Source organism: Macrobrachium nipponense, chromosome 3 (genome assembly GCF_015104395.2).
Source record: "Macrobrachium nipponense isolate FS-2020 chromosome 3, ASM1510439v2, whole genome shotgun sequence".
NCBI classification, from domain to species: Eukaryota; Metazoa; Arthropoda; class Malacostraca; order Decapoda; family Palaemonidae; genus Macrobrachium; species Macrobrachium nipponense.
This window is the reverse complement of record NC_087202.1, coordinates 131,526,338-131,553,080: the sequence shown is the minus strand read 5'-3', so window position 1 is coordinate 131,553,080 and position 26,743 is coordinate 131,526,338. Positions and strand designations below refer to the sequence as shown.

Sequence of the window (26,743 nt, the reverse complement as noted above, 5' to 3'; positions counted from 1 at the left end):
TCGTTAGTTATATGAAAATATTTCAAAACTGATAAAAGCTACAACCATGGGTTGTTTTAGATGTATTATGCATGAAATTGCGCACATTTCCATATATAAAACTTTATGTAACGGCTAATGTAAAATGGTGCAAACATTACGACAATCGCACACAAAAATTCATCGGAAGAGTTACCGCGTGGACGTAAGGAAAAAAGTTTTTTTCATAAATTCACCATAAATCAAAATATTGTACTAGAGACGTCCAATTTCTTGCAAAATGAAGGTAAATGATTTAATATTACTAGAATATAAGAGTTTTAGCTTACAATTGTGTTTTTCGACCATTTCGGTAGTCAAAGTTGACCGAAAGTTGAAATTTTGGCACTTATCGTTATTTATATGATAATATTTCAAAACTGATAAAAGCTACAACCATGAGTATTTTTTGTTGTATTCTACATGAAATTGCGCACATTTTCATATATAACTCCATGTAATGGCTAATTTAAAATGGTGCAAAAATTATGTCATAGTGACGAAATAATTTCTTTAATCCATACAACAAGCAGCTTCTCCATCTCATCATGCACATGGCTCCTCTTATTGGATAAAATAGTCACGCCCTTGGAAGGTGTAGCTGCTTTGATGGCTTCTTTCTGCTTAACGATGGTGCCTATCATCAATGGATTTCGGCTGTATTCCTTAGCGATCACACTTAACTGCATGCCAGCTTTATACTTCTTAATTATCTCCTTCTTAGTCTCCATAGAAAGCATTCTCTTCTTTCTGTGAACTTCAGCAACATTCTTGGGACCCATGGTTAATTAAGTTCATACACAACACAATAATGTATACAAGTAGAAAGCGAAATCACTCACATGAAATACGTATATGTGAACGAACGAATTCTGCATGCGTACGATAACACTGATGCAACGAAGTGGCCGAACGACTCCTTTACGTAGTGGCATGATGGCATAGATGCTGACCCACAGGAGAGCAGGATCTTAAGGCAGTGACTAGCTTCAGGAACCAATGGGAGAACGGGAAGATGGTGGCGAGTCTACTAAGTTGGCAGCGCGCGAGTTTAAAATTGTTATCGGTGGTCCAGGTGAATCTCGGGACTTTACAGCAACACCCTATTGTAACCTGAATTATTTTCGTATGCAGCGGCAAAAAAATTTTTATTTACTTTCGTAACTTGGATTTTTCTTAAGTTGGAACTTTTGTTTGTCGAGGTTCCACTGTACGTACTACCAAATTCTGTTACCAGAAGGAACATTCTTGGTAAGTAATGAAAAGTACAAATTCTTATGGTTTCTGATTTATATGGTACAAGATACCATTATCAGCTATTAAAATGTCAGTTACAAGACTGCCTTACTGCTTGACCACTGCAAAGCGAAAGGAAGAAATAGGTGGCGAGGAGCTTAGTTACATCGGCCCGAGCCAGCCAATCAGGGCCAAGAAAGAATTAAATAAGGCGAGGTAACTACTCGCATAAGCCATCAGATGAATGATTGAATCCCGAACCAAAATATGACCACTATATTAGTATTTACAATACGATAATATGAGGATACATGCAATATTGGATTACGCAGCTGGCAAGCCTACACAGTCCAACAGTGCTGAAGTCCAACCGAATCCGATTCTCATTCAATTACATCCTTGTACCAAATATTATACAATTGATTCTAGTTTCGTGTTAGATTACTCCGATAGCGAATCATCATGAGTCAGAATGCATGAATCTCCAGGATTGGCCAATACTTGTAATTAATATACAGATATGTAGCAGAGGATACTTTAGGCTGGACTACTGTGTTAATTTTATGCAGTTTCTCTTGTACTGAATTATGCATTGTCTAGAAATTTAACTGACATCAATAACTACCGTGCCGTATACGAATAGTGAAATAGACAACCTGATCACCAAGATTACCACTACCGCAAGACGAACCAAATTTACCCACAGACAGAATGAGGTACTTTTGAAGGCAATGGAGCGCTATCTAATACTTCAGTACCAGTCAAACCAGAAACCACATCCAAACAATCAACCACAGACTAGAAGCTTCTGTTGCAAAGAACTCGAAGCAGGAAATAAAACCAAGGATGGTTCTAAAGACGAACCTTCTGACTAGACACTACAAGGGAGTCTGAACCCTAGGGAACCTAACCTGCTATTCTCTTCCCAAACACTACTTAACCTGTCCCTGGCCTAACTTTACATTAACCTTAGAACTTACACCTCAAGGGGGAATCTGCTGCTTAACACTGCCTCCTCCACACTGGGGGGGCCAGCAGATCCTAAACTCTGTGCTTGCAGTTGTTCATGACCCCTGGCACCCTAGCTGGCACCCGCTAGGGCTGGGTCTGGAACAGGCAGGGGAGCTGAAAGAAAACTATTAGTATCACCTACGCTACAGCTGCTATCTTCATTTCAATTAGCTTTATCATGAAATAGCAAACAATTTAGGCATTTTCTATCCAATTCTGAACCGTTCCTACTGTAGCTCTTCTTAGCTTAACTCTGGCAATTTTGCTACTATCTTCTATATGCTCTTGGTAGTCCTAAGCGAGCTAATTAACTAATCCTTACATTCTATACACCTCTGTATGACATACATTGCACTTTCCTACAGCTAGAACAAAAGGAATGCCTGTCATTTGAGGGTACTCATCCTTTGTTGCACTAGCACAGGAACAACTTATGCAGACATCTCAACCAGCAGCTGTTGGAGGCGAGGCTGATGAAGCAGAGATTGAAGTAAGGATTTGTTGATGAGGCTCGACCATCTCCTGACGATAACAGAGAAGTTCCAAAAATAATTGAAATACTACGATCCAAATTGGGGAAAATCGTAAGAGACGTTGTAAACGAAAGGCAAGGATATCAAAACCCAATCAAGGCCTCAGTAAATACTCTGAGGGTCGGGCTACATGACCAAAAGTTTGCTGGGAGCAGGACCATGTCCGGCTCACCACGCAAACGAATAACAATTGAGGGGCAAGCCTCTGGTGGCCGGTATTTGCAGCAGCGTTGCCAACGATAGCACAGGTAACTCATTTGACTAGATTTTACCTGCAGCATTGGTAACGCTGACAGTTAAAATTACCCACTTAGTGGGTAAATATGTGGGGATATAGTTCGGGCTGGTCAGTAACCAAGGCTAATTCAGGTGTTCAGGGAATGTATTGCAATACCTTGTTTTTTCAATTGCTTCATCAGTTCTCAGTGCTATTCACCATGTCATGTTTTCTAATTTTTACATTTATATTATCTATTGTCATTTTAGACATAGTCCTTAGACTGACTCTTTGTTGTGGCTTCTATAAGCCACATCTTGTCTGTCTAAATGACATTTCTGCCGTTGGATGTCTGTTTAATAATTTTCCATTTTTAGTGCTGAAATTTTCTGTTCTGTTTCAAAAAGTAAAAAACCTTGACCAATTTGACTCTCCAAAGAAAGATTCTAAGTGAGTCAAGGTTAGGTCATGATAACATCTACTTCTTTTGGGTTTAGCGTATGGTATTAATGTTTTAATAACACCTTGATTTTCATGAACTAAGTGATAATGTAAACAGTCCACTGCCATGCACAGTGGGACAAAAATGGACAAAAATAGAAAAATCAACTTTCCAATTCAATTATTTTGATGGCATTTACTGAACATAGAATGTTAGAATTAACTCATTTTCACACTTTTTTGACAATGAACAAATGCGAACATGCTACAACTTGAGGTTAGCGGTTGTCTTGCTTCGACATGTATCCGCATTTCAATTGAGTGCCATGTTCTTTAGATCCACAATATGCACATATGTAAGAGTTACATAATAAAAATATGGAATGCTATTCCATATATATAAAAGACTAAAACTAAAGAGGTCAACCAGATTGCTTGCAGGAATGTGATCAGACTAGAGACGCTAAGATGAGTATACAATAAAGTAGGCTAAGGTGACAGGCCGTCACCTGTGGTCATTCATTTGTTTTGAAACATTAGTCCAAGCTCCCTGCTTGAGACAACTACCGCGACCTATAATTCAAACAGCCTACGTGATCTGTAGTGTGTCTCATTTGTATGTATGTTCATATGTCCGAGCTACTGTCTGCTTCCTTTATGACTTGTAACCGAGATGGTAGTCGGAACAGAACAGAATTATCCATCATCATTGGCAGAAGTGATCAAGCCATCGTCATTAGAAGACCTGTACAAATTTCCTCTGAACTTCATCATGTAATCTCAGAGAATATAAGTATTTTTTTTATACTTCGTGTTTTCTACTAGAACCTCACATCATTGCCGAATCATCATGAGTTTAACACATCGTCGTCATAACCAAAGAAGATAATACCGACTTCATAAGTGATCTACAAACCCCAAGACACTCCAATGAGTATGGAAGTGCATAACCAACCGACTTAGCGTAAGATTATCGCAAGTCTAACATTACCTCATAGGGCGCCTTATTATACGACTTCATAAGTGATCTACAAACCCCAAGACACTCCAATGAGTATGGAAGTGCATAACCAACCGACTTAGCGTAAGATTATCGCAAGTCTAACATTACCTCATAGGGCGCCTTATTATACAAGGTAACAGCCCTAATATTGGTGGCAGACTAATACAAGACCTCTACAAAGTCTTCCGAAGAAAAACCAGAATAATGAATAATGTATCATATCAGAAGTCAACGACGACGAAAGCAAGAGATTCTTCAAGCAACTTAGTATCATCGTTTAGTGAGCGACTTCAGAAAACAACAAGAACTCTTCAACGTCTTCCGAAGAATAACGAATACTGTATCATATCAGAAGTCAACGACGACGAAAGCAACAGATTCTTCAAGCAACTTCGTATCATTGTTTAGTGAGCGACTTCAGAAAACAATAAGAACTCTTCAACGTCTTCAGAAGAATAACGAATAATGTATCATATCAGAAATCAACGATGATGAAAGCAAGAGATTCTTCAAGCAACTTAGTATCATCGTTTAGTGAGCATGTTCAGCAGTACAGAACTTCAAGAAACAAACCGAATGTGTCTTCAGCATCGGATCTTCAAAGGACACGAATCATCCAAAACAACGCGCACGGGGGAAACTCAAGCCAAACCAGGTCATCCGCTAAACAGAGGTGGAGGGCCAAGGCCGTGTGTCGTTATCGGAACACCGTGACTTTCCGCGAAATCAAGCTAAGTAACAGTCCGTTTTTATTCAATTGGTAGTAATATTTGGAGAGTTTCCTTTACAGGTCGAATTTTCGTTATTCCTGTGGCTGAAGGTACGAGACATTCTTAATCTTACTTTTTTACAGAAATTATCTACATTATTGAGATTTTGCTACTGCGAGTTTTTATCTTTGAGTTTCTGTTTCCAGAAGTTCTACTGAAATATCATAATCATATACGTTTTTCTCATGGGGCAGGATCATCATCATCGTCGTCATCACCATCATCGTCATCTTCGTTCGATCCCCCTTCAGGAACGAGGCTATCATAAAGGGTTCTGGCTTTTGTGCGAATCATGTTGGTATCGAAACTAACCTCCTTTTCCCGACAGTCCGTTATCCACCCTGATAATGCATTCTCCATTTGTACAATCTTCTTATTACGAGGAGTCACAACGCGCTTAGTGTCCTTGGAGAACGTTATTGAGGCAGTTTTACGGATTTTTAATTCGTCTTTGTTTATGTAGCGAACCGTTGACTCCTTCAGTCCATACGTGCGGGCAACAGACGCATAGCTACTGCCTGCCTTAAGCATGTCCAATAACTTCACTTTTTCGTTCACCGTCATCAATTTTCTCTTCTTCTTGGGTTCACCAGAGGATGTAGAGGGTGTAGGACGTTTAGGAGCCATTTTCAAGGGCGTCACAAGCACTATTTTGCACAAAGAAAGCACAAAAATACAGCTAAAACTTTCACGCGGCAAGAGTAGTGATACGAGCGCGAGAGAACAATGAATGCGGTCTTCCTTCGCTGGGCGCTCGGCAGGGTGGGATGCTGGATGCTGGCCAACGCGTCTCGGCCAATCAGCTTGCGAGATTCAAGAGCCGAGATGGCCAGCGAATCAGAGAGGTGGATTTTGAGTTACGCACCATTTCCGAGTTGATACCTGATGTTCTAATGTACTCTCTCTGCCTTCTGCTAGCGCCCGCGCCATTTTTTCTCAATTTTGAATTTTTGATGAATATTTTTGAAAAATCTGCGATACACTGAGGGCGCGAAACTTGAGGCGCGAAGTAGCGAGGGATTATTGTATTCAACACCTTGATGTTCTTAAAGGCAAGAATCGGTCCTATTATAATAATTTCAAGATACAACCTAATCCAGGACCAACCCCCTAGGGGAACTTACTGACACCCCAACCAGGGTCACTTCCACCGCAAATGCCAGCCAACCGCCCACGGCGAGTGACTGCCCACTCCCCCTGGCTAAACCCCCAGTCATCCAAATGATCAGCACATACATCTCCCATCTCCGTGAGTAGTCAGGGATACATTAAACAATCTCTTGGAATATTTTTGGCCTCAAGAGGAACATTCCTCTCCTAAACATGTTCTGCAAAAACTTCAAAGGCATCATTGCATTGCAAGAGATGCTCCTCTGGCCACCTGACCTTGTCATTTGCGATTCAATACATGAAGACTTCAGAACCTTCTCCACTTCATCGATGCAAGTTCATAGATCAAATCATAGCCGGTTGCCCAAAAGGGGGTCTTTCTTTCCTGTGGCACAAATCGTTAGACATGGTAAATGTGAAGACCTACAGGAGTGTCAGATTGCTGGGGCTTCAAGTGACAGTAGGGAACTCAAAAATCCTAATAATTATTGTGTATATGTCCTGGGAAAATAACAATAATTTTGATCAATACAGCATGGTCCTAGGCGAGTTACACAGTATTATTCACGATTCTCCTGCTGATCATATTTGTATAATCAGGGACCTTAATTTCTCATCCAACAAAAAAATTTTTACAATGAACTTACTCACTTGTGTCAAAATCATGCTCCTCCTATCCATATGTACAAAATAGAGCAGACAAGGTAATTCTCATAATATACCTGGATGGAATGACTTGGTTAAAGATCTGTATTCATATTCACGAGAAATGTTTTTACTGTGGAGGCAAAATGGTAGCCTGAGGGAAGGACACCCTGCATTACTAATGAAACAGGCAAGAGTGCAATTCAAACTTGCTCTTAAGCACTGCAGATATAGATATAGATATAGATATAGATATAGATATATATATATATATATATATATATATATATATATATATATATATATATATAATATATATATATCTATATCTATATATATCTATATATGTGTGTGTGTGTGTGTGTTACATATAAAATATGGAATATGTGTATTCTATGTATTAAAAAAACTAAAAACTATGATTAAGTTAAAACCCTGTGGGACCCAAGGGGTCAACCGGTTGTGCTTGCAGGAGTGTGATCGGAACAGATAAGATAATGTAGGCTAAGCCTCAAAGTGTTGTATCAATCAGCGTCCTGGTTTGTAAGTCATTTGTGGTCATCAAATCTATTTTTGTGCGAACTGTTGACAAAGCTTTCTGCTTGAGAAACCATATTGACCTTTAACCTCAGACCATCCTACGTGACTTGTAATCTATGTCATCTGTGTGTATGTTCGAATGTAGAGCTAGTGTCTGCTCACCTATGATCTGTAAACCAAATTGTATGTCAGACTGTCATTGGAAGACACATCAAAACCTTCACGATGTAAGATAGAAGAATATTTCTTATTTTTGTACTCTGTGTTTCAAACACTAAAACCTTACATCAGAAAGAAGATACTGAATGAACTTAGAATTATCATCAAAGTACATGATACTCCGACGAGGATGGGTCATACCAACCGACCTTAGCGCAGAATATCGCAGGTCCTTATAACCTACGGGGCGCCTTATCAGATGAAGGCACAGCCCCTACATATATATATATATATATATACAGTCAGCGCCGTTTGTATAGAGATTTTTTGGAAATCTCAATAATTTTGTCGTATTTTGAAACCACATCATATTTCCCGCAAAAAAAATAGGCCGGGATAAAATGACTAATTGGCACCTTTTGTTTATCCTCCCACGCACTACTGGTGATGACTTCAAAGAGTTAGTACCCAATTGTCAGCCATAAGGAGTGCATTTCTTTTGACGGCGGTCCATATATTTCGTTTTTGTGCTTTGTGTGCAGTGAGTGTCGGCGTCTACCACGCCCTTAGAGTGATGTCTGGTAAAAATACCAGCCGTGATAATATTGTGAGAGTTGTTGAACTACATAAAGTCGGTAAAAGAAACCGAGAAATTGCCAAAATTACCGGTGTTAATGAGAAGACAGTGTCGCGACTTCTCCAAAAATGGCGCCAGGCTGGATCTGGTGATAATGTTCCCGAACACAAACATGGAGGGGGTAGGTCTTTGAAGATTTCTACGAAGACTTTAAGGCTTTTAAAGCGTCAGTTAGACCTTAATCCTTCAATTACTGCAAAGGAATTGAAAGAAAAGAACCCTAGGCTCCTTAGAAATGTCTCTGTAAGGACAATTCAGCGCAACATCCAGCAGCGTCTAGAATACTCCAAGGTGAAAGAGCGAGTCAAGCCCCTCGTGACTGCTAAGCAACGTCGCCGTCGTGTTCAATTTGCCAAGGACCATAAGGACTGGAACCTTGTACAGTGGCATAAGGTCCTTTGGACCGATGAAGCAACGTTCTGCGTCAGTGAGAACAAGGGCACGAAGGTTTGGAAGTCACGCACTTCGTCAGCGTGTGACCCGCGGCTGACCGTGACCAGCGTTAAGCATCCGCCCTACCTCATGGTGTGGGGTTCCTTTGGCTACGGTGGACTAGGGAATCTTGTCGTGCTTCCTAGATGCCAAACGATTAATTCTGAGCGTTATATTAAGCTGCTAAAGGACAACTTAGCAGAGTCTTTCGCCAAAACCGGCTGCGAGATCCTTCAGCAGGACGGCGCCCCTTGCCACACCTCAAGGGCATCCAAAAAGTGGCTCTCTGACAACGAGGTTGAATTTATCCATGATTGGCCTGGCCAATCACCTGATCTGTCCCCCATAGAAAACCTTTGGGGAATCTTGAAACGCCGCCTTCGTAAGGAGGATACATCGACAATCCCCAAGCTTGAGATTGCAATAAGGAAGGTCTGGGGGGAAATACCCCCTGCCTACTGTCAGAACTTGGCTGATTGTCTTCCACAGCGACTCCAAAACGGTCATTAAGTTTCCAACAAGGGCTTCCCCATCCGTCGGGAAGTAGCAATGACGGTGTAAGTGTTAAACTATTTTTTTCTAATTTTTATAAATGAAATTTATTTTTTCTGCAGGCTAATTTTTCTTTTCTCGGTACAAACGGCGCTGACTGTATGTATATATATATATATATATATATATATATATATATATATATATATAATCTCCAAACACAGAGGTGGTCATCATCTTTGTCAAAACTGTTTCATCAGCCTTTCATGAAGCTTAATCTTCTACCAATGGCACAGTGAGAGCCAGCTCCCAAATGTCTGATACCAACCTTACCCCACAGGGAGATGGCACAACACAATTAGTGGGGCTCAAATATAAGCCAAACCTGCTTGTTGGCACAGAGTATTACAAGAATACAACCTTCCCCACCTTAATCATATTATGGGCAAACTGGACAGATCCAGAACACCCTTGGAATCCATGCCCCAGCCTTCCAGAAATTTTCTGCCGTTGAGCTATCAATCTGATATCTCTCAGGGCCAAACATTATCAAGTAGTTGATGAGCCTACCACAGTTCCTACTATTTGGCTTCAGATATAAACTATAAACCCAGTCCCAGCTGATAACTTTTCCTATGAATCAGTTTCAGTAAATTTTATCAAAATTGTTATATTCCATAAAATTTACCCAATTTAGAAAAATTCCATAAAAATTAACTCAAAAGTTAATTCATAATGCTACATGGGACTCCGGGTCTCAAACCTAGGAACAAATTCCAAGGGTTCAAAGGCTCTCCTCACCCAGTCAAATTGGTGACATGGGCTAAAAATATCCCCATTCTTAAAAGTTTGCCAATATTGTCATCTGCCTTGAGCCAAGCAAATAAGCCATGGCAATGGAATAGCATCATGCTTAGAATTGCTAAAATAAGAAGCAATATTGGGGGTTAGAGGACCAACACAAATGGCAAAATTCAATGCATAAGAGACTATAAATAACAAGTATGCAAGCATGTATGAATACCTGCCAAAAACAATATGTACGTACTATAATGATAATATATTTTAGCTTTTAACCTGTAGAACAAGGGCTAAAAAAATAAAATGCAGCACCCCAGGCCGGGAAAACATTGAAGTCAGCCAATTTAAGAAAAACCACATTAATGGAAAGTGGAAGATATACGAATGCGCATGGTGTAAAAAAAAAAAAAAAAAAAAAAAAAAAAAAAAAAAAAAAAAAAAAAAAAAAAAAAAAAAAAAAAAAAAAAAAAAAAAAAAAAAATCTCTCCCTACTTTTCAAGAGAAGTTGAAAAAGACTCAATACACCCTGTTGTGGGGCCCTCTTATACAAGACTATAGAAAATTTTGCCTAGTTACAAATTTTTTTCACATAATTTTGTCTTATTTTGTAAAATTATAATTACAGCTCACACAATATCAAAACAGATAAGAACTAAAATCAGTAATAAATTCTGAGTATATTTGTGTAAAAAGGCAGTCAAGTAGTTTTAGATTGTGTTTTTCCTAATACCACTTTGCACTTAACTTGGCAAGATACAATTATACCTAACATACTATCACAAAGAATAAGAACTGAAACCAACACCAAACCCTGTGTATATTTATGAGCAAATACATCATATAAAGATGTCTTTTGAGAAAAAGTGGGAGGCAATAAAAGTCTCCCTGAAGTCAAGTAGTACACGAAGTGAAGAGTCACCTAGAACTGGCGAGCTGAGCCAGTCTCAAAGCTGCCATTAGTGAAATTATGGGCTATAGAAGTAATGGAACCTCTTTCCAATCTGATTCCCCTCAGTGGATTTGCTCTGTACCTTACCTTACTGGAAACTATATGATTTAATATGTGATTTGGCATTTTAAAAATCAATTTGTTATTTCTAAGGCTTTTAAATATTTCTTGCCAACCAACAATAAAATAATACTGAATAGATGCAAGTCAATTTTTATTTTCACCCTATTTTTAAACAAATGGGAAAACGGCAGGGAAAAAACCTGTACCTAGAGGTTTTACTTACTGTATACAAAATTCTTAATGTTAACCCACCTACATCTGAGAGAAATAAAACTATCAAACTACAAAGGTTATATTTTGCTCATATGCAATGCCTCACCTTCAGCTGAAAGTAATTCACCAATGTGCTCATAAAGGATGTCTTTCTTCTTTCCTTTATTCACTTCCACTATTTCCTGAGACACATCTGTATTTGCTGCACCCACAGTTCCAACAACAACAAATACATAATTATTCATAAAATTTGTTGCCAAACTCTGTACCTGGAATGAAATAATAAATTCTTTGTATAACAACCTAAATATAATATATTATATATATATATAATCATGCAAACTGGATGGTATAAAGTGGAGGTATTAAAAAAAAGTTACAAGCATAATGATTCATAAAATTCTGTACATAAAATAAAATAAATGATTTGTATGACAAAATAAAAATAACTATACATACTACATAATTATATATATATATCAAAGAAATACCTCTGTAAGGACAATGCTTTTATCTATTTTTTACTGTATCCAATTATCGAGTCGTGTTGTTGCTTTTTTTTTTACCATACTATAGAGCGTTCCGCGTACTTTCTGTCGATGTGTAACACATGTAATTTCATTACTTGAACGCCTTATTATCTTTAAATGTGTTTGTAAGAAAACACAAATCTACTGTCTCAGAGTCATTTCTGCTCTCGGTGTGAGTCTGTACACTTATCCGTCCACAACTGTATGTCAACCCAGTTTGTCTGTAAATAAATTATCAATAGTACACAGCTACCTGTCGTACTCTCTGGTCCTCGGACCTTGCTGGAACCTATTTATCATACGCAAGTATTTCACAAACAAGCAAATGCCAACATTTTCAAATCCTGAAGCATTTAATCTTTTTTATGTAATCTTCAAGTTTTCAAGCTGAATAATATTAAATCATAAACATAATTCTCGCTCTCTCTCTCTCTTTCACCGAGATAATTATTATGGTACATGAAAGAATAATGTTTATAAATACTTTCAAATAAAAGAAATAATTATACACAACTATAAGTTTAAATAACTTTTCCATCTCACTTTTCAGTAAAAACAACTCTTCTCTAATAGCTGCCACCCGCTGTAATTATAGGATACCCGTCTATGGGCACTCAAAACATTACCTTAGCCCCTGCCAAACACGGCGTGTATATCAAAGGAAAATTCTGTAAGTCTTCTAACACCTTAAAATCAGTTTTGGACAACAAGGAGAACACAAATAGAATAGTAACCTACGTTGAAGAACCAATCACTTGTCTCATGAATCAAGAAATAATCCATGCGACCCAACAGAATTCTCGCTCACCCGTAATATCAGCTTGCACGCAAACTCTCGAGCCGAACATAACTTCGAATATATTAGTGCGTGTAAAGAAAACCTTGCCGGGATCTGTAATGTTAATCCTTTCCGACACTCTTAAAACTCACGGATTGTCCGTCACACAAGCCATTTATACAGTCGGCTCACAACAACAATGTAACATTGAAGTCTGTAATCATTTGAATACCACTTTAGTAATTCACAAAAATCAACATATCTCGGATGTGGAAGTTTATAAACATCGCATTCTTACCGTCGCTGAGATCAATCACGCTCAATCAGTTGCAGATGAATCCCTTTTGCAATCTATAAAAAATAAAATCAATAGACATTCAAGAAGAGGAAATTCAGCAGAAATTTCTTGATCTTTTAACCCTTTGATTACGCCTGGGATGAGATCTCACAGGTCCCCAGAACCCGGAGGTTTTCTGACGGAAGTCACCTGTAGTATGCTACCAGACGCACGAAAACGTAAACAATCATTGTAACAGCTCGTTTCTTTGTTGTTTTCCTACAAATTAACCTGTTTTAGTTTTATGATAACATTTTGATAGTAGTCATCCGTAATATATATCTGTAATTATGTAACATCACAAATAGATAAACATATCATATGTACTATATATCGGGGTTTACTGTTGCCAGAGGTATGAGTACTTCACTAATTGCGGACGACACACATTTTTCTTTTCTTTTTATTCATTTTGAATCCCCGAAACACATCTACAGCACAGTTGAATATTAGTGTTAAAAGTTATTTGCATAATCGCCAGAAAACTAATCATGAAAATATTGATTATTTTTATGTTTCCACTTACAAAATTGAGATTTATTATTTGAGAGAGAGAGAGAGAGAGAGAGATACATACCCTCTAATTGTACAACAATAACTCCAATAGGCGCAATTACAATAATGGTTGTAAATGAGGACATCACTGATTATATATTAACCCCATTTCTGAATGATATTCATAGCAATAAACAAGTAACCAGTCGACAAGAAATACCATACGTAGTTTTAGAAATTATGATTTATGAACGCTTTGGGAGCTCTTGTGTAAGACTAGCATGGAATTTGTCTTGTCTCAATTTTACCATTCAGACATACACTTAGACTTATAAAACTCTTGACTATGGGAGATTTACGAATATATTTAGTACTTTATGTTAATCATGCTTTATATTTCAACGATATAGAATAACTTCTAATAACTTATGCTACCAGACGCACGAAAACGTAAACAATCATTGTAACAGCTCGTTTCTTTGTTGTTTTCCTACAAATTAACCTGTTTTAGTTTTATGATAACATTTTGATAGTAGTCATCCGTAACATATATCTGTAATTATGTAACATCACAAATAGATAAACATATCATATGTACTATATATCGGGGTTTACTGTTGCCAGAGGTATGAGTACTTCACTAATTGCGGACGACACACATTTTTCTTTTCTTTTTATTCATTTTGAATCCCCGAAACACATCTACAGCACAGTTGAATATTAGTGTTAAATGTTATTTGCATAATCGCCAGAAAACTAATCATGAAAATATTGATTATTTTTATGTTTCCACTTACAAAATTGAGATTTATTATTTGAGAGAGAGAGAGAGATACATACCCTCTAATTGTACAACAATAACTCCAATAGCCGCAATTACAATAATGGTTGTAAATGAGGACATCACTGATTATATATTAACCCCATTTCTGAATGATATTCATAGCAATAAACAAGTAACCAGTCGACAAGAAATACCACACGTAGTTTTAGAAATTATGATTTATGAACGCTTTGGGAGCTCTTGTGTAAGACTAGCATGGAATTTGTCTTGTCTCAATTTTACCATTCAGACATACACTTAGACTTATAAAACTCTTGACTATGGGAGATTTACGAATATATTTAGTACTTTATGTTAATCATGCTTTATATTTCAACGATATAGAATAACTTCTAATAACTTATTATACATTCTTGGAAATAAATAGGAATTTTATCTATTCAAGATTACATTTTTTTTTTAGATGTATGTAGGAATTCTTCTCAGATATTTACATTATTTGTTACACCATTATTCTAAGACTACTATTTAGAAAAAATAACTATCTCCGACACTTCCATGATAATGAGAATACTGTGTTTCTTACCGGGAAAGTATTTATGTGTGAGAGAGAGAGAGAGAGAGAGAGAGAGAGAGAGAGAGAGAGAGAGAGAGAGAGAGAGAGAGAGAGAGAGAGAGAGAGAGAGAGAGAGAGAGAGAGAGAGAGAGAGAGAAACTGCTGCCAAATAATAAATCAACACTAAGAAAAATTAGAATAAAAAAAATTAGAATATCTTTTTGTGCCATATAAAAAGGTAAATCATTTATATGGGACCAGGTTAAATGAATAAAAGGAGAAATTATAATTGTTCCCCCAGAGCCTCTCCATCACCTGTGAAAATTAATCTAGCAGATTAAACATTTGCTGTCTACAAGTGGTGAATTCTTTTGTTATTTTTGGCCTAAGCAGTAAAGGTTATTGCAAAAAGGACTACTAGACATCCTAACAAGTGTCTGTCGTCAGAAATTTTCCCAATGTTTTTATATTCATCTATTTCCTATTCGCCTTTCATACCTTGTCTACATATTCCGAATGAGAAAAAGAGAAACAACCCCTAGGGAATGAAGCGATTAGTCCTGGTCCCACACAAAAGGTACGCGCACTGCATGGGTCCGTATAAGTACTCGCTCTAGCCGGGATTATTCATAGCCTAAAGGAATCCTTACCAATAACACCCAGCCCCAACGTTCCTAATCACTTTTATCACAAGTGGAGGAAACGGAGTTAATTTCTTTACCAGAACAGTAACAAAAAAAAAAAAGTAAATTATATACTCAAACACGCACGCACAAACACACACACAAAATTGCGCGCGTGCGCAGGCACACACACACAGACATATATATATATATATAAGAATATGGTCATTTGGTCGGTGACAGTCGTATATGCATGGCTCATGTAGCAGGTATGACGGTCGACGCAGGCAGTATTTGGGATGCCGGAATCCTTTTGATGAAAATGACTCGGTTGTTGTTTTCTGCTCTCGTTTACCTGCCACCTGCGTTGAGTTTTGTGCACCGGAACGCTGGAATACTACCTTGGGAATAGCGCCTGGGATTACCCTGTATCCCTCTGACAGATTCCAATTCATTGTTTGATAGATGATAGCGGTCAAAAGTCAGGGGAAAGTGGAAATCATATTAGCAGCCGGTGATAAAGGAAGATTCCAAAAGCCGCCATTGTCAATGAAAGAAGGAACGGAAGACCGTCAGGTCTTGAGATAAGCCCGTGGCCCTATTTTCAAGATAATATTCCGACGTCCACGCCCACCAAATTCGATAAAGGCGGAAGGTACAAAGAGCTGGAGACAAGGCAGGTCATTTCTGTCAAAGGACACGAGCATCTCAGATAGCACCCACGTCGTTTGTCACACCTGCATGTGACATGTAAACACGATTGTCACCTATATATATATATATGTATATATATATATAGATCTATATATATATATATATATATATTATATATATATTATAATATATATATGGATATATGTATGTATGAATGTGTACTTATAAATCAAGAGCGTATACATTCATACATACATACATATGTATGAATGTGTGCATGTATGCCATACAAAGTTACTAACAGACACACATACCTGACTATATATCCTATATATATATATATATATATATATATATATATATATCTATATATATATAATATTTATATATTTATTTATTATATGATATATATTATTATATGTAATATATATATATATTATATATATATATTATATATAATATATATAGATATATATATATATATATATATATATATATATATATATATCTATATTATACACGTGTGTGTGTATGGATGCGCATTTGATTGTACATATGCATGGATGCATATTTGTATGCATGTATGGAAGTATGTACTTATATCTCTAGAGGCCACGAAAAAGCTGCATACACTGCACAATTATATATTGTGATCAACAGTGGTATGTGTTTGTTTGTATTTTTGTATGTATACATGCATATATGTTTGAATGTATGAATGTATACACTCTTGATATATAAGTACATACATTCATACATACATATATTTATTTATTTATTTATTTGTATGTGGACGCTTGTATGTATGTTTGCATGCATGCATATTTGTATGTATGTATAAAGGTATGTACTTATATATCTAGAGGCCACGAAAACTCTGCATACACTACACAATTATATATTTTGGTCATAAGTGGTTTATAAGATTGATCCTGGTGAATGTGGGTAGGTAACAATCGTGTTTACATGTCACATGTTTTCCGGGATACGTAGACATAAATGCTTTTACCGCAGAACCAGATACGCCTAGGTTTTCACCTACCAATATGTCTGTAGATTTATTATAAAATCGAGAATACAATCCGTTTGGGCATCACAAAGTTCAAATATTTTCACTCCAAATCAACTTCTTTTATTTGGAATATTTTGCTGAAACTAAGCCTTCCCTTCCATACCATCAAACTTTCATCTATGCATAAATCTTGGAAAGGAAATTTTCCCCTGATTTTGCTATGCACATTGGCAAACACTAGTTTATTTATCTATTTTATTTCATTTTTATCTGGGTCTCTCCTGTGAATTATCAACGTAATGTTTTTTTCCCTTGTGAATTGTCAACGAAATGTAGAGCTAGAATTCGATGAAATCTGTCCCTTGCCATCAGCCTTCTCATTCTCCTTTTGTCTAGTTTGCCTCAAGCGTAATCAAGTAATCAACGATGCGACGTTTACTTAGATGCGACATGATCATAATCACACACAGGAAACGTACCATTTCGTTCACAGTTACCTGGGCAAACTTTCGCCTAAATTTTGGTACTGCATCTCCAATTGTAATCAACAAGGAATCTTTGATAACGGTTTCTCTCTCTAATAGTCAGCCACATAAAGTCGTTAACGAAAAATTTAAAAACATGATCTACTTCGGAGTACTTCCTTTGAATTTTCATTCGCATTACATCTTGATGTAATGCCCTGCCACTGCCGTCAAATACGAAATCTCGGGGCTGGAACTTACTGGCAACCCACTCCCACATCACCTGAGTCAACTCGCAGTCGCTGTATCCGACTTCTTTCAACACCGTTACTTTCGTTAGGTGGCAGATTTTCGTTATTTTCACTGTCGGTTGAAATTTCATCCCTGTCTCTTGCACCAGGCGTATAATTATTCATTTAAATGTCTTCTAAATCCCATTCATTTTCATATCTAGAAAATTAACCGAGAAAGTCTACAAAATAATTATCGTCATCGAGAGCTCTTCTCTCGATCTGCCGGCGGTCAAGCTCGAAGATGTCGTACGCTTGACTCCTCCTCCTACAACATATTGATGAGAAATAATGAATTTTAGGGAAATGCACACATTTATATGAATTCACAGTATGACAACTGGCAGATTGTAACCATATCAAGAAAAAACAGGCCAGTAGTTCAATCATCAGTCTTCCACATGAAAGGAAATTGCCAGTGACCGTATACGATACACCCGTGTTCTGGGATACCTTAGGAAACGTATCATATACGACCCAGTCGTATTCAAAGGGTTAACTGAATATCATGATGTTTTTTCCACTACGGATGGATCCTTAGGAAAAACGGATGTCATAGAACACCAAATAAGGTTAAAAGACAAGCAGAAAGTTATCTATATACCTTTGCACAGACTCCCTATGAAATTCCAGAATGAGATAAATGATGAAGTTGGTAAAATGCTAGGAGGAGTCATTAGGAAATCGAACAGCCCTTATAATTTTCCGTTAATAGTCGTACCGAAAAAAGATCAAACTTGGCGTATCTGCGTAGACTTCCGTCGCTTAAATGAGGAAACGATCCCTGATCGATTCCCAGTGCCATGCACTGACGATATTTTATCTTTACTAGGCCAGAACAAATATTTTACCAGTTTGGACTTACTTAAAGGCTTTCACCAGATACCACTGGAGGAAGAGAGTATCCCATACACTGCCTTCAGCACAGCCAGGGGACATTATGAATTTTTGTGTATGCCTTTTGGTTTACGTTGTGCTCCCATAACATTTACTAGAATGATCAACATAGTGATTGGAGACTTGTTAGGGGATATCTTACATGCCTATATGGACGACCTCGTAATTTTTTCTAATACCTTAGAAGAACAACTACGTAAATTAGAGCTAGTGCTACAAAGACTAAGACAGCATAACCTAAGGGTAAAGATAAGTAAGTGTGAATTTTTCAAAACAGAACTAGTCTATTTAGGTTTCACAGTGTCTAGTCAAGGTCTTAAAGTAGTCCATGATAAGGTATCGGCTATCCGTAACTTCCCGATACCTACTAATGTCAAGGGAATACAGCAATATCTGGGGTGTAGTGGCTATTATAGGCGTTTTATACGCAACTACTCAATCATAGCCGCTCCCTTAACCGATCTTATAAAGAAGGGCGTAGATTTCATATGGTCTGAGAAACATCAACAGGCGTTTGATACCTTGAAAAATGAACTGTGTAGTTCTCCTATCTTAAAATTCCCTGACTTCGGTAAGGAATTCTTTATTGCAACAGACACCTCAGACCTAGGAGTAGGTGGGGTATTGCTTCAGCAATATGACAAACAGTTTTTCCCTATAGCTTTTTATTCACCTAAACTGAGACCTTTCGAAAGTAAATATGCAGTAATAGACAAGGAAGGGCTCGCTATTGTTAATTCACTAGTGCATTTTAAGTTCATAATATACGGTTATCCGGTCAAGGTTCTCACTAATATAAAGCCCCTAACCGACTTCTTTAAAGGGCTTTGTAGTCACAAGCCCCAAACGAAACTCGGGGTGGCATATGATCATCCAAGACTTTGGCGTGAGGATCGGGTATTTACCTGGGAAAGCAAATATCATTGCTGACGCATTATCACGCAACCCCGCGTCATCTTGTACGGAGCCATTAGCTGAATTAATAGATATATCAACATCCATGCCTATGTTAAAACTGTATCTGAACAAGAAGATCTGGGCTGGAGTGCTGAACTAATACAGAAGGAACAAAGAAAAGATCAGCAATTAGAAAAAATCATAAAACGCTTTAAACGGAAATCCTAAGGAAAAGGAATATATAAAGTATAAGCAGCAGAATTATATAATCAAGGATAATATTGTGTAGATCCGTGACGAGGAAAACCCGCAACACACCACAGGCGAGTACCGACCAGGTAGTGGTACCAATCTCACTTATACCCACTGTCTTAAATTGGTTGCATGCAAATCCATTGCATGGCCACCCAGGTTTCTCCATCATGTCACAGAAAGCCAAATCCTTATTTTATTGGCATACAATGCTTACAGATATAAAAAAGCACATAGCTAATTGTCGCACTTGTCAGGAAAACAAAGGGCACACGAAGACACCTGTCAGCCTAGGGGCTTATCCCATGCCCAATCAACCCTTTGAAAGAGTACACTAAGATTTATTAACAGGGTTTTACGAGTCAGACAGAGGAAATAAGCACCTCCTAGTAATCATAGATGCCTTGACTCGATATACCGAACTGATAGCGCTTAAAACTAAAACCGCGGTTGAGTGCGCTAGGAAGTTTTACGAGTGCTACATTTGTAAACATGGAATTCCACACATGATAATATCTGACTTGGGTGGAGAGTTCAATAATCATTTCCTTAACTCATTGTGTCAATTCCTTAGCATAAAGAAAATCAATACCATGATCTACCACCCAGAGTCTAACGGGCTGGTGGGAAGAGCAAATCGTAAGGTTTTAAACATATTAAGAGTTACATTAGGGGGAATGGACCCCAGGGATATTGCCATACCTGCGGTATTAAGCACTCTTAATAACTCATATCATGTATCTATTGAAATGTCGCCGCACGAGGCACTGTACGGTACCCCAGCTAGAACGCCTTTCCATGTATTAACGCCTACAACCAGTTTATCAAATTCTCTAAAGGATGTTATGGATGCAAGCATAAGTCGATATAATATACTTCGTAAGAATCTAGAAGAATCTCAAATCATAATGAAAAGAAATCATGATAAAATAGCTAAGCCAACTAAAACATATACCGTGGGCGATAAGGTAGACATACAAGTATATGTACGCAAAGGACTCAATTACAAACCGACACCTAAGTTTGAAGGCCCGTTTAACATTTTAGAAATCTTAACGGCCAATAGATTTAGAGTTCAAAACGTACCCCAACCCACTGATAATAGAATCGTTCCATTGGCTCACATCAGAAACTAATAGAAGGGTAGAAGGAAGTGAGGGAAATTTTTGTATCTATGAAACTTGTATAATCACACACACATATATATATATATATATATATATATATATATATATATATATATATATATATATATATATATATAATGTAATGTGTAAACATTTTTCTTAAACAGGAGTAATTACATATATTTTACTCATTGCAGGTTTCCAAAATGAATCTCTTATTGTTAGGAGTGATACTGTTCGTTCAGACATCTTTATCGTGTGGGAAGAGCGCTAAAACCAAAAATATAGATTTTACTCATGGCACCATTGTAGAAAGAACAGAAGTAGTTTTCATTACCGCAAGCAATATAGTTATAGAAATAGATATGCAGGCGATCTTTCTCCCGGAGGATGACGTCATTAACCTAAAGAGTGACCTGTTGAGGCTTGCTGTTTCGTTGAATGAAATGCACCAACGTCATTTTCCTGCTAACCCAGAGAGTTCGCTAGCACAAACGCTAAGCGTCGCGGAAATGTTATCATACGACTTGCAAAATAAAACCGCCGAGGCAGAGGCTCTGGCTCGAGATCTGCTAATGTGGACTGTGCGGCACAATAACCTCGAATGACGCAACCTGTTTACCTTTGATGCATTAAACATCTTTGGATCTGTTGCAAGTTTAGGCTTAGGAATTTCAAATAGTTTTAAAATAAATGATCAGAATAAGAGAATTGAGTTTTTGCAACATGAAAACAAATTAGCTTTGTCCGAACTGCGTAGCCAGTTATCCTCAATCAATCAAATAATGAGTTAGGTGAACAAACATTCTAGTAATATCGATCAGATTATGGAAGTGCAACACTTGCTGGCTACGTTAGCCTATTATAGTTCGAAAGTAGATCATATCCGTACCAAAATATCACATTTTATTGAGAAATCAAAGGACTATGTAGAAGCTATTACGCTAGCAACAAAGGGTGTTTTATCCCCACATCTTTTGCCTATTAAAGGTCTGACTTTAACTTTGGAGAACGGACGGGAGAAACTAAGTTATGTTCCTTTATTAGACGCCCATAAGATAGAATTTTAGTATAGCTTAATATCGGTAAGCGTTGAAAATTACAGGATCATGATTACCATTCCCTTTGATTCTTCCGATGCCTGGCAATCATACAAAATAGCACCGTTCCCAACTTTCATGACGAATAACTCAAGTCCAGTAATATCCAATTTGACGGGACACATTGATTTCCCCTGATAGGGAATCATATACAGTCATTAAAGACTTAGATAAATTCACTCACTGTTCAGAAGCCATGAATAATAAAGTTTGTACAGCTGACTCCTTTGAATTCCATCCTATGTCAATGGATTCGTGCGAGTTAGGTATAGTGCTAAACGGTTCTCTCTCCCATACACACAAAGGTTGTCTGAAAAAACTTTATCCTTTTGACGATAATACGTTCAATTTCAGACTGAATAACGGCTCATGGATACGATACGACAAGGCCGGCTTCGAGGTGGCATGTCCGGACGGGTCCACAGCCCACTCCCAGGTTTTCGTTGCAGCCGACAGTTGTACTGGGACGTCCATGAACTACACGGTCCGAGGGGTTAACACTATCATCCGTGAACGGGCCTACTTTGCGAACTTCACGTGGACAACTACTGTTATCCCATCACTACCTCTCCCATGCAACGCGAAGGTGGCTCATCGTTTGACGCAACTAGCGGAGATGGGCCACACGCCACCGACTTATGCAGGAGGAGAAAATCTTCGTTTCTATGTGTCACTAGCCGTGTTTTGCGTTACGGTGATGATTTTTATCGCCGTTAACATCTTTGCTTGGCGTAGGTTGAGGCGAACACAGACGGATCTTCAGAGGAACTTTCTGGCACGTCCAGACAACACTCCTATTGCGTTAAAAGGCATTTATGTTTAGAGCCATTTGAAATTGGCCATTTCACTTGATTCGGAGGAAAATTGTCTGGAATTGTGTTGTGTGTGAAAAGCGGTCTGTACGCTGGCACTATGTAGGACAAGAAACTCCAAGCCTTTGCATTATTTTTTAAATATATGAAGAGTTGAAAGTATCTTTCGGGCACCTAATAAAATATTGAAGCCCTATATATTAAAATGTTGGTGCAAGTACGTACCAGGAATCTATATCTTGTGTGCAGTCATATGTTATCTTTATATCTTTACAAAGAGTAACAAATATTCTTAAACAGTTATCCACGGGGTAACAACTATTCTTAATCGGGTTACCTATTATCACTAGTGTATAAATTATGTATCTCCACGGGGTAACAACTATTCTTAATCGGGTTACCTATTATAACTCCTGTATAATTTATGTATCTTCACGGGGTAACAACTATTCTTAATCAGGTTACCTATTACTATAATCTTCATGTATACATGTTAACCTTTTATTTTTTGGTACCTCATAATCATTTACTAATATTATACCATATATAAGCAAACATGGACCTGTATTTTACATGCATTTTTCTTTATTTATGGATATGTCCATTAGGTATGTATTTTTTTTTTACATATACTTTTTGCATATTTATCTTAATCACCTGTTTATGGTTATGACTAAATATATACATACGGTCACACTCGTAGTAAACCATGTTTAACATAACTTTTAAATGTTCAATGCTTGAATGGTAGCTGTCCGAGCCTAATGTAATAGTTACATTATTTTAATACAGATAAATTCCATATCTGTATATAAACCCACAACCTAAAGGGTCATTGGCAAATTAGGAGTGTCACTACGTAATCATAAACAAGTCATGAAACTAGATCATGCTGTGCAATGCTTGCAGTAGCCTGGTTTGCGTTTGCATGTCGAATCATTTTCTGAATTTGTAAAACAAAGCACAGCTTCCATGGGAAGCGGTTGACCTATTCACCCATAGCGGGAGCGCATGACTTCCGAGGCCGTAGGGCTACGTGTTCATTTTGTTCTAATTATGATAAATCGCTGAGATAGCTAGTGTTCCGCTATCGACGCGATGCTCCTATATTTTTAGTTCACTTCAGATTACTCAACGGAGCGGTCATCCGACCAAACCATCTCTATACTCCAGTGATGGAGCAGCTAAGAAATAAAGTTGTTAAAATTGTACTCCATCCGTTTGAGTCATCTCCCTTATTCTAAAGAAGAACCAACTCTACTAGATATCACTCAGACAAGAAGGGAAAGTAGAACCAACAATGCTTACGAACAACAGTCGTAAGAAAAGACATACTAACTGTCGCTGTCTTATTTCATTATACTAAGTGGACAAGCGGGAGCTACACACATATATATATATACATATATATCTAATAAAAGGAGCCCATAAAAACACCAAAATATAGAGAAAAAGTACTATATTTCAGAGACTGCTGTCTCCCTCTTCAGGTAGATGAATGAGAAAAGTTTACAGAAAAGGTGGTATTTATACCAAGAGGTCCATCCACAAACAAGCCATTTTAAGTCACCCCCGCTGATAATCTTCCTTTACTCTTCTTAAGCGTTGGCTGAATGAAAATCTTGTCGATCGTATCTGAAATCCACGCTCCTTTTGAGATGTTCATTACCTGCCTCTCTTTTATTAAGGCCGATTCCATCATTTGACTCTTGTACCGGCAGTTGCTGCTATAAATTACACGTGACAAATTCCAGTTTATTCTATGGTTATGTTCATTTATATGGTTGAAAATAGCAGAGTTCTGTTGTCCATACCTAACTGACCGTTTGTGTTGTATTTAATCTCTGGGGAAGGGATTTACCGTAAATCCGATGTAAGATTGGTCACAGTCCTGGCATGGGATTTCGTATACCCCAGAGTCCTTTGGAGATGTCTTTTGTTGGACGTTAATCAGGGATTTGGCTAAGGTGTTTGGGTAAGTAAATACAAAAGGGTTCGATTTTCCGAGGGGGTTGGTTATTCTCTTAATCGTGTCCAGGTGGGGAATTATTATTTTATTGTTGGGTGTATCTCTGGTCTTGTCTTTAGGGGGTCGGTAGAAAATTACGTTTGCTTTGTGAATTGCTTTCTCAATTATATGGTCAGGATATTTTAAAGACGAAAGTTGCTTGCGAATTAGTTCAAATTCTTTTTCCAGGAATTCTGGGGAACAAATTCGTAAGGCTCTTAAGAACAAGTTACTAGCTACACCTATCTTGATAGTAATATCATGATAGCTAAAGTAGTGATGTATGAAAGTGAGAGAACGTTGGTTTTCTGTATATGGTAAATTTGTATTCTGTCGTATCTCTGATTATTAAAACATCAAGAAAAGGAATTTTGTTGTCTGTTTCCCATTCAACTTTAAATTTGATGCTGGGCACTAATGTGTTTAATTTCGAGAGGAATTCATTAAAATTGCCCCACCTATTATCCCAAAATGTTAGGATATCATCCACGTATCTCATCCACAGCATGTTTTTGGGTTTTATTGCATTTATTACTGTAGTTTCAAAGTATTCCATGTACAGATTGGCTAGAACAGGACTTAAAGGACTACCCATACTACACCCAAATTTTTGCTTGTAGAATGATTCCCCGAATGAAAATACGTTATTAGATGCACATAATTCAACTAGCTTTATTATTTTGTCAAGCGCCAATGGGAAATGATCTGAATAGGGGGATAATTTTACCCTTAAAAACTGAAGAATGTCCTGTACTGGTACTTTAGTGAACAGGGAATCTACGTCAAGGCTTAAAAGTTTTATGTTGTGAAGTGGTATATGTGCTTCTCTGAATGTGACAAAAATCTTCCGAATGTTTAATGTGACTGGGAGAAAAAGTGCTCCTAAAAAAGGGGAAAGGAGGCCAGCTAACCATTTAGAAATTTTGTAATTGAAAGCACCGGCACATGAAATAATGGGTCTGAATGGAAGATTGTCTTGTGAGTTTTGGGAAGGCCATAAAAATAGGGTAATTAAGGATTATTACTTTAAATTTCTCTAATAGTTCAATACTCTTTTTGTTTTTGTCTTTGCCAATTAATCTTACTTTCCGAAAAAATTCTGTGGGAACGTTTTGGAGGGATATTTTTCGTCAGTTTTTCGTATGTGTTTGTGTCGCTAAGGAGCTGGTTGATTTTGTCAAGGTAGAAGTCTTTGTCCATTATTACGATTTTGCCGTCTTTGTCGGATCTACTTATTATAACATCTAACTTTTTTAGCGAGTGGATGGCCATCATGAATCTGCGGGGAACAGGATATTTCTTATGCAAGTCAATTAAAGCATTTAGTAACACTCCTTTTAAACATATCTCTTCACGGTTGTAGTTTTTGTCAGATATGAATTTATCAAAAGCCACTATGAAGTCTAGGTTGTTTTTGCGGTCTGGCATAAGGGCAAATGATAAGCCTAAATTTAAAACTAAATGTTGATTTACAGTAAGTGGGGTGTTGGATAAGTTTAAAACTTTGTCTTGTTGCTCAAGATTATTCCATGCACTATTGTCTATTAGGTTATTTAATTTGCGTAGAAGTCTGTTGGAATGAGTCACGCTATTATAGATCTGACAAAGACGGCAAAATCGTAATAATGGACAAAGACTTCTACCTTGACAAAATCAACCAGCTCCTTAGCGACACAAACACATACGAAAACTGACGAAAAATCCCTCCAAAACGTTCCCACAGAATTTTTTCGGAAAGTAAGATTAATTGGCAAAGACTGAAGAAATTATTGAAACTATTAGAGAAATTTAAAGTAATTAATCCTAAATTACCCTATTTTTATGGCCTTCCCAAAACTCACAAAGACAATCTTCCAT

The 26,743-nt window shown here is 37.4% G+C and overlaps 1 protein-coding gene across 1 annotated transcript in view; it reads right to left on the bottom strand.

Moving 5' to 3' along the window:
• Positions 1 to 26,743, bottom strand: part of LOC135222523 (probable ATP-dependent RNA helicase vasa-like) — a 199,351-nt gene that overhangs the window by 15,661 nt on the left and 156,947 nt on the right. Inside the window, exon 5 of the mRNA XM_064260609.1 lies at positions 11,377 to 11,539. Coding sequence (XP_064116679.1) covers positions 11,377 to 11,539 — 163 coding nt within the window. The remainder of the gene's footprint in view (positions 1 to 11,376; positions 11,540 to 26,743) is intronic.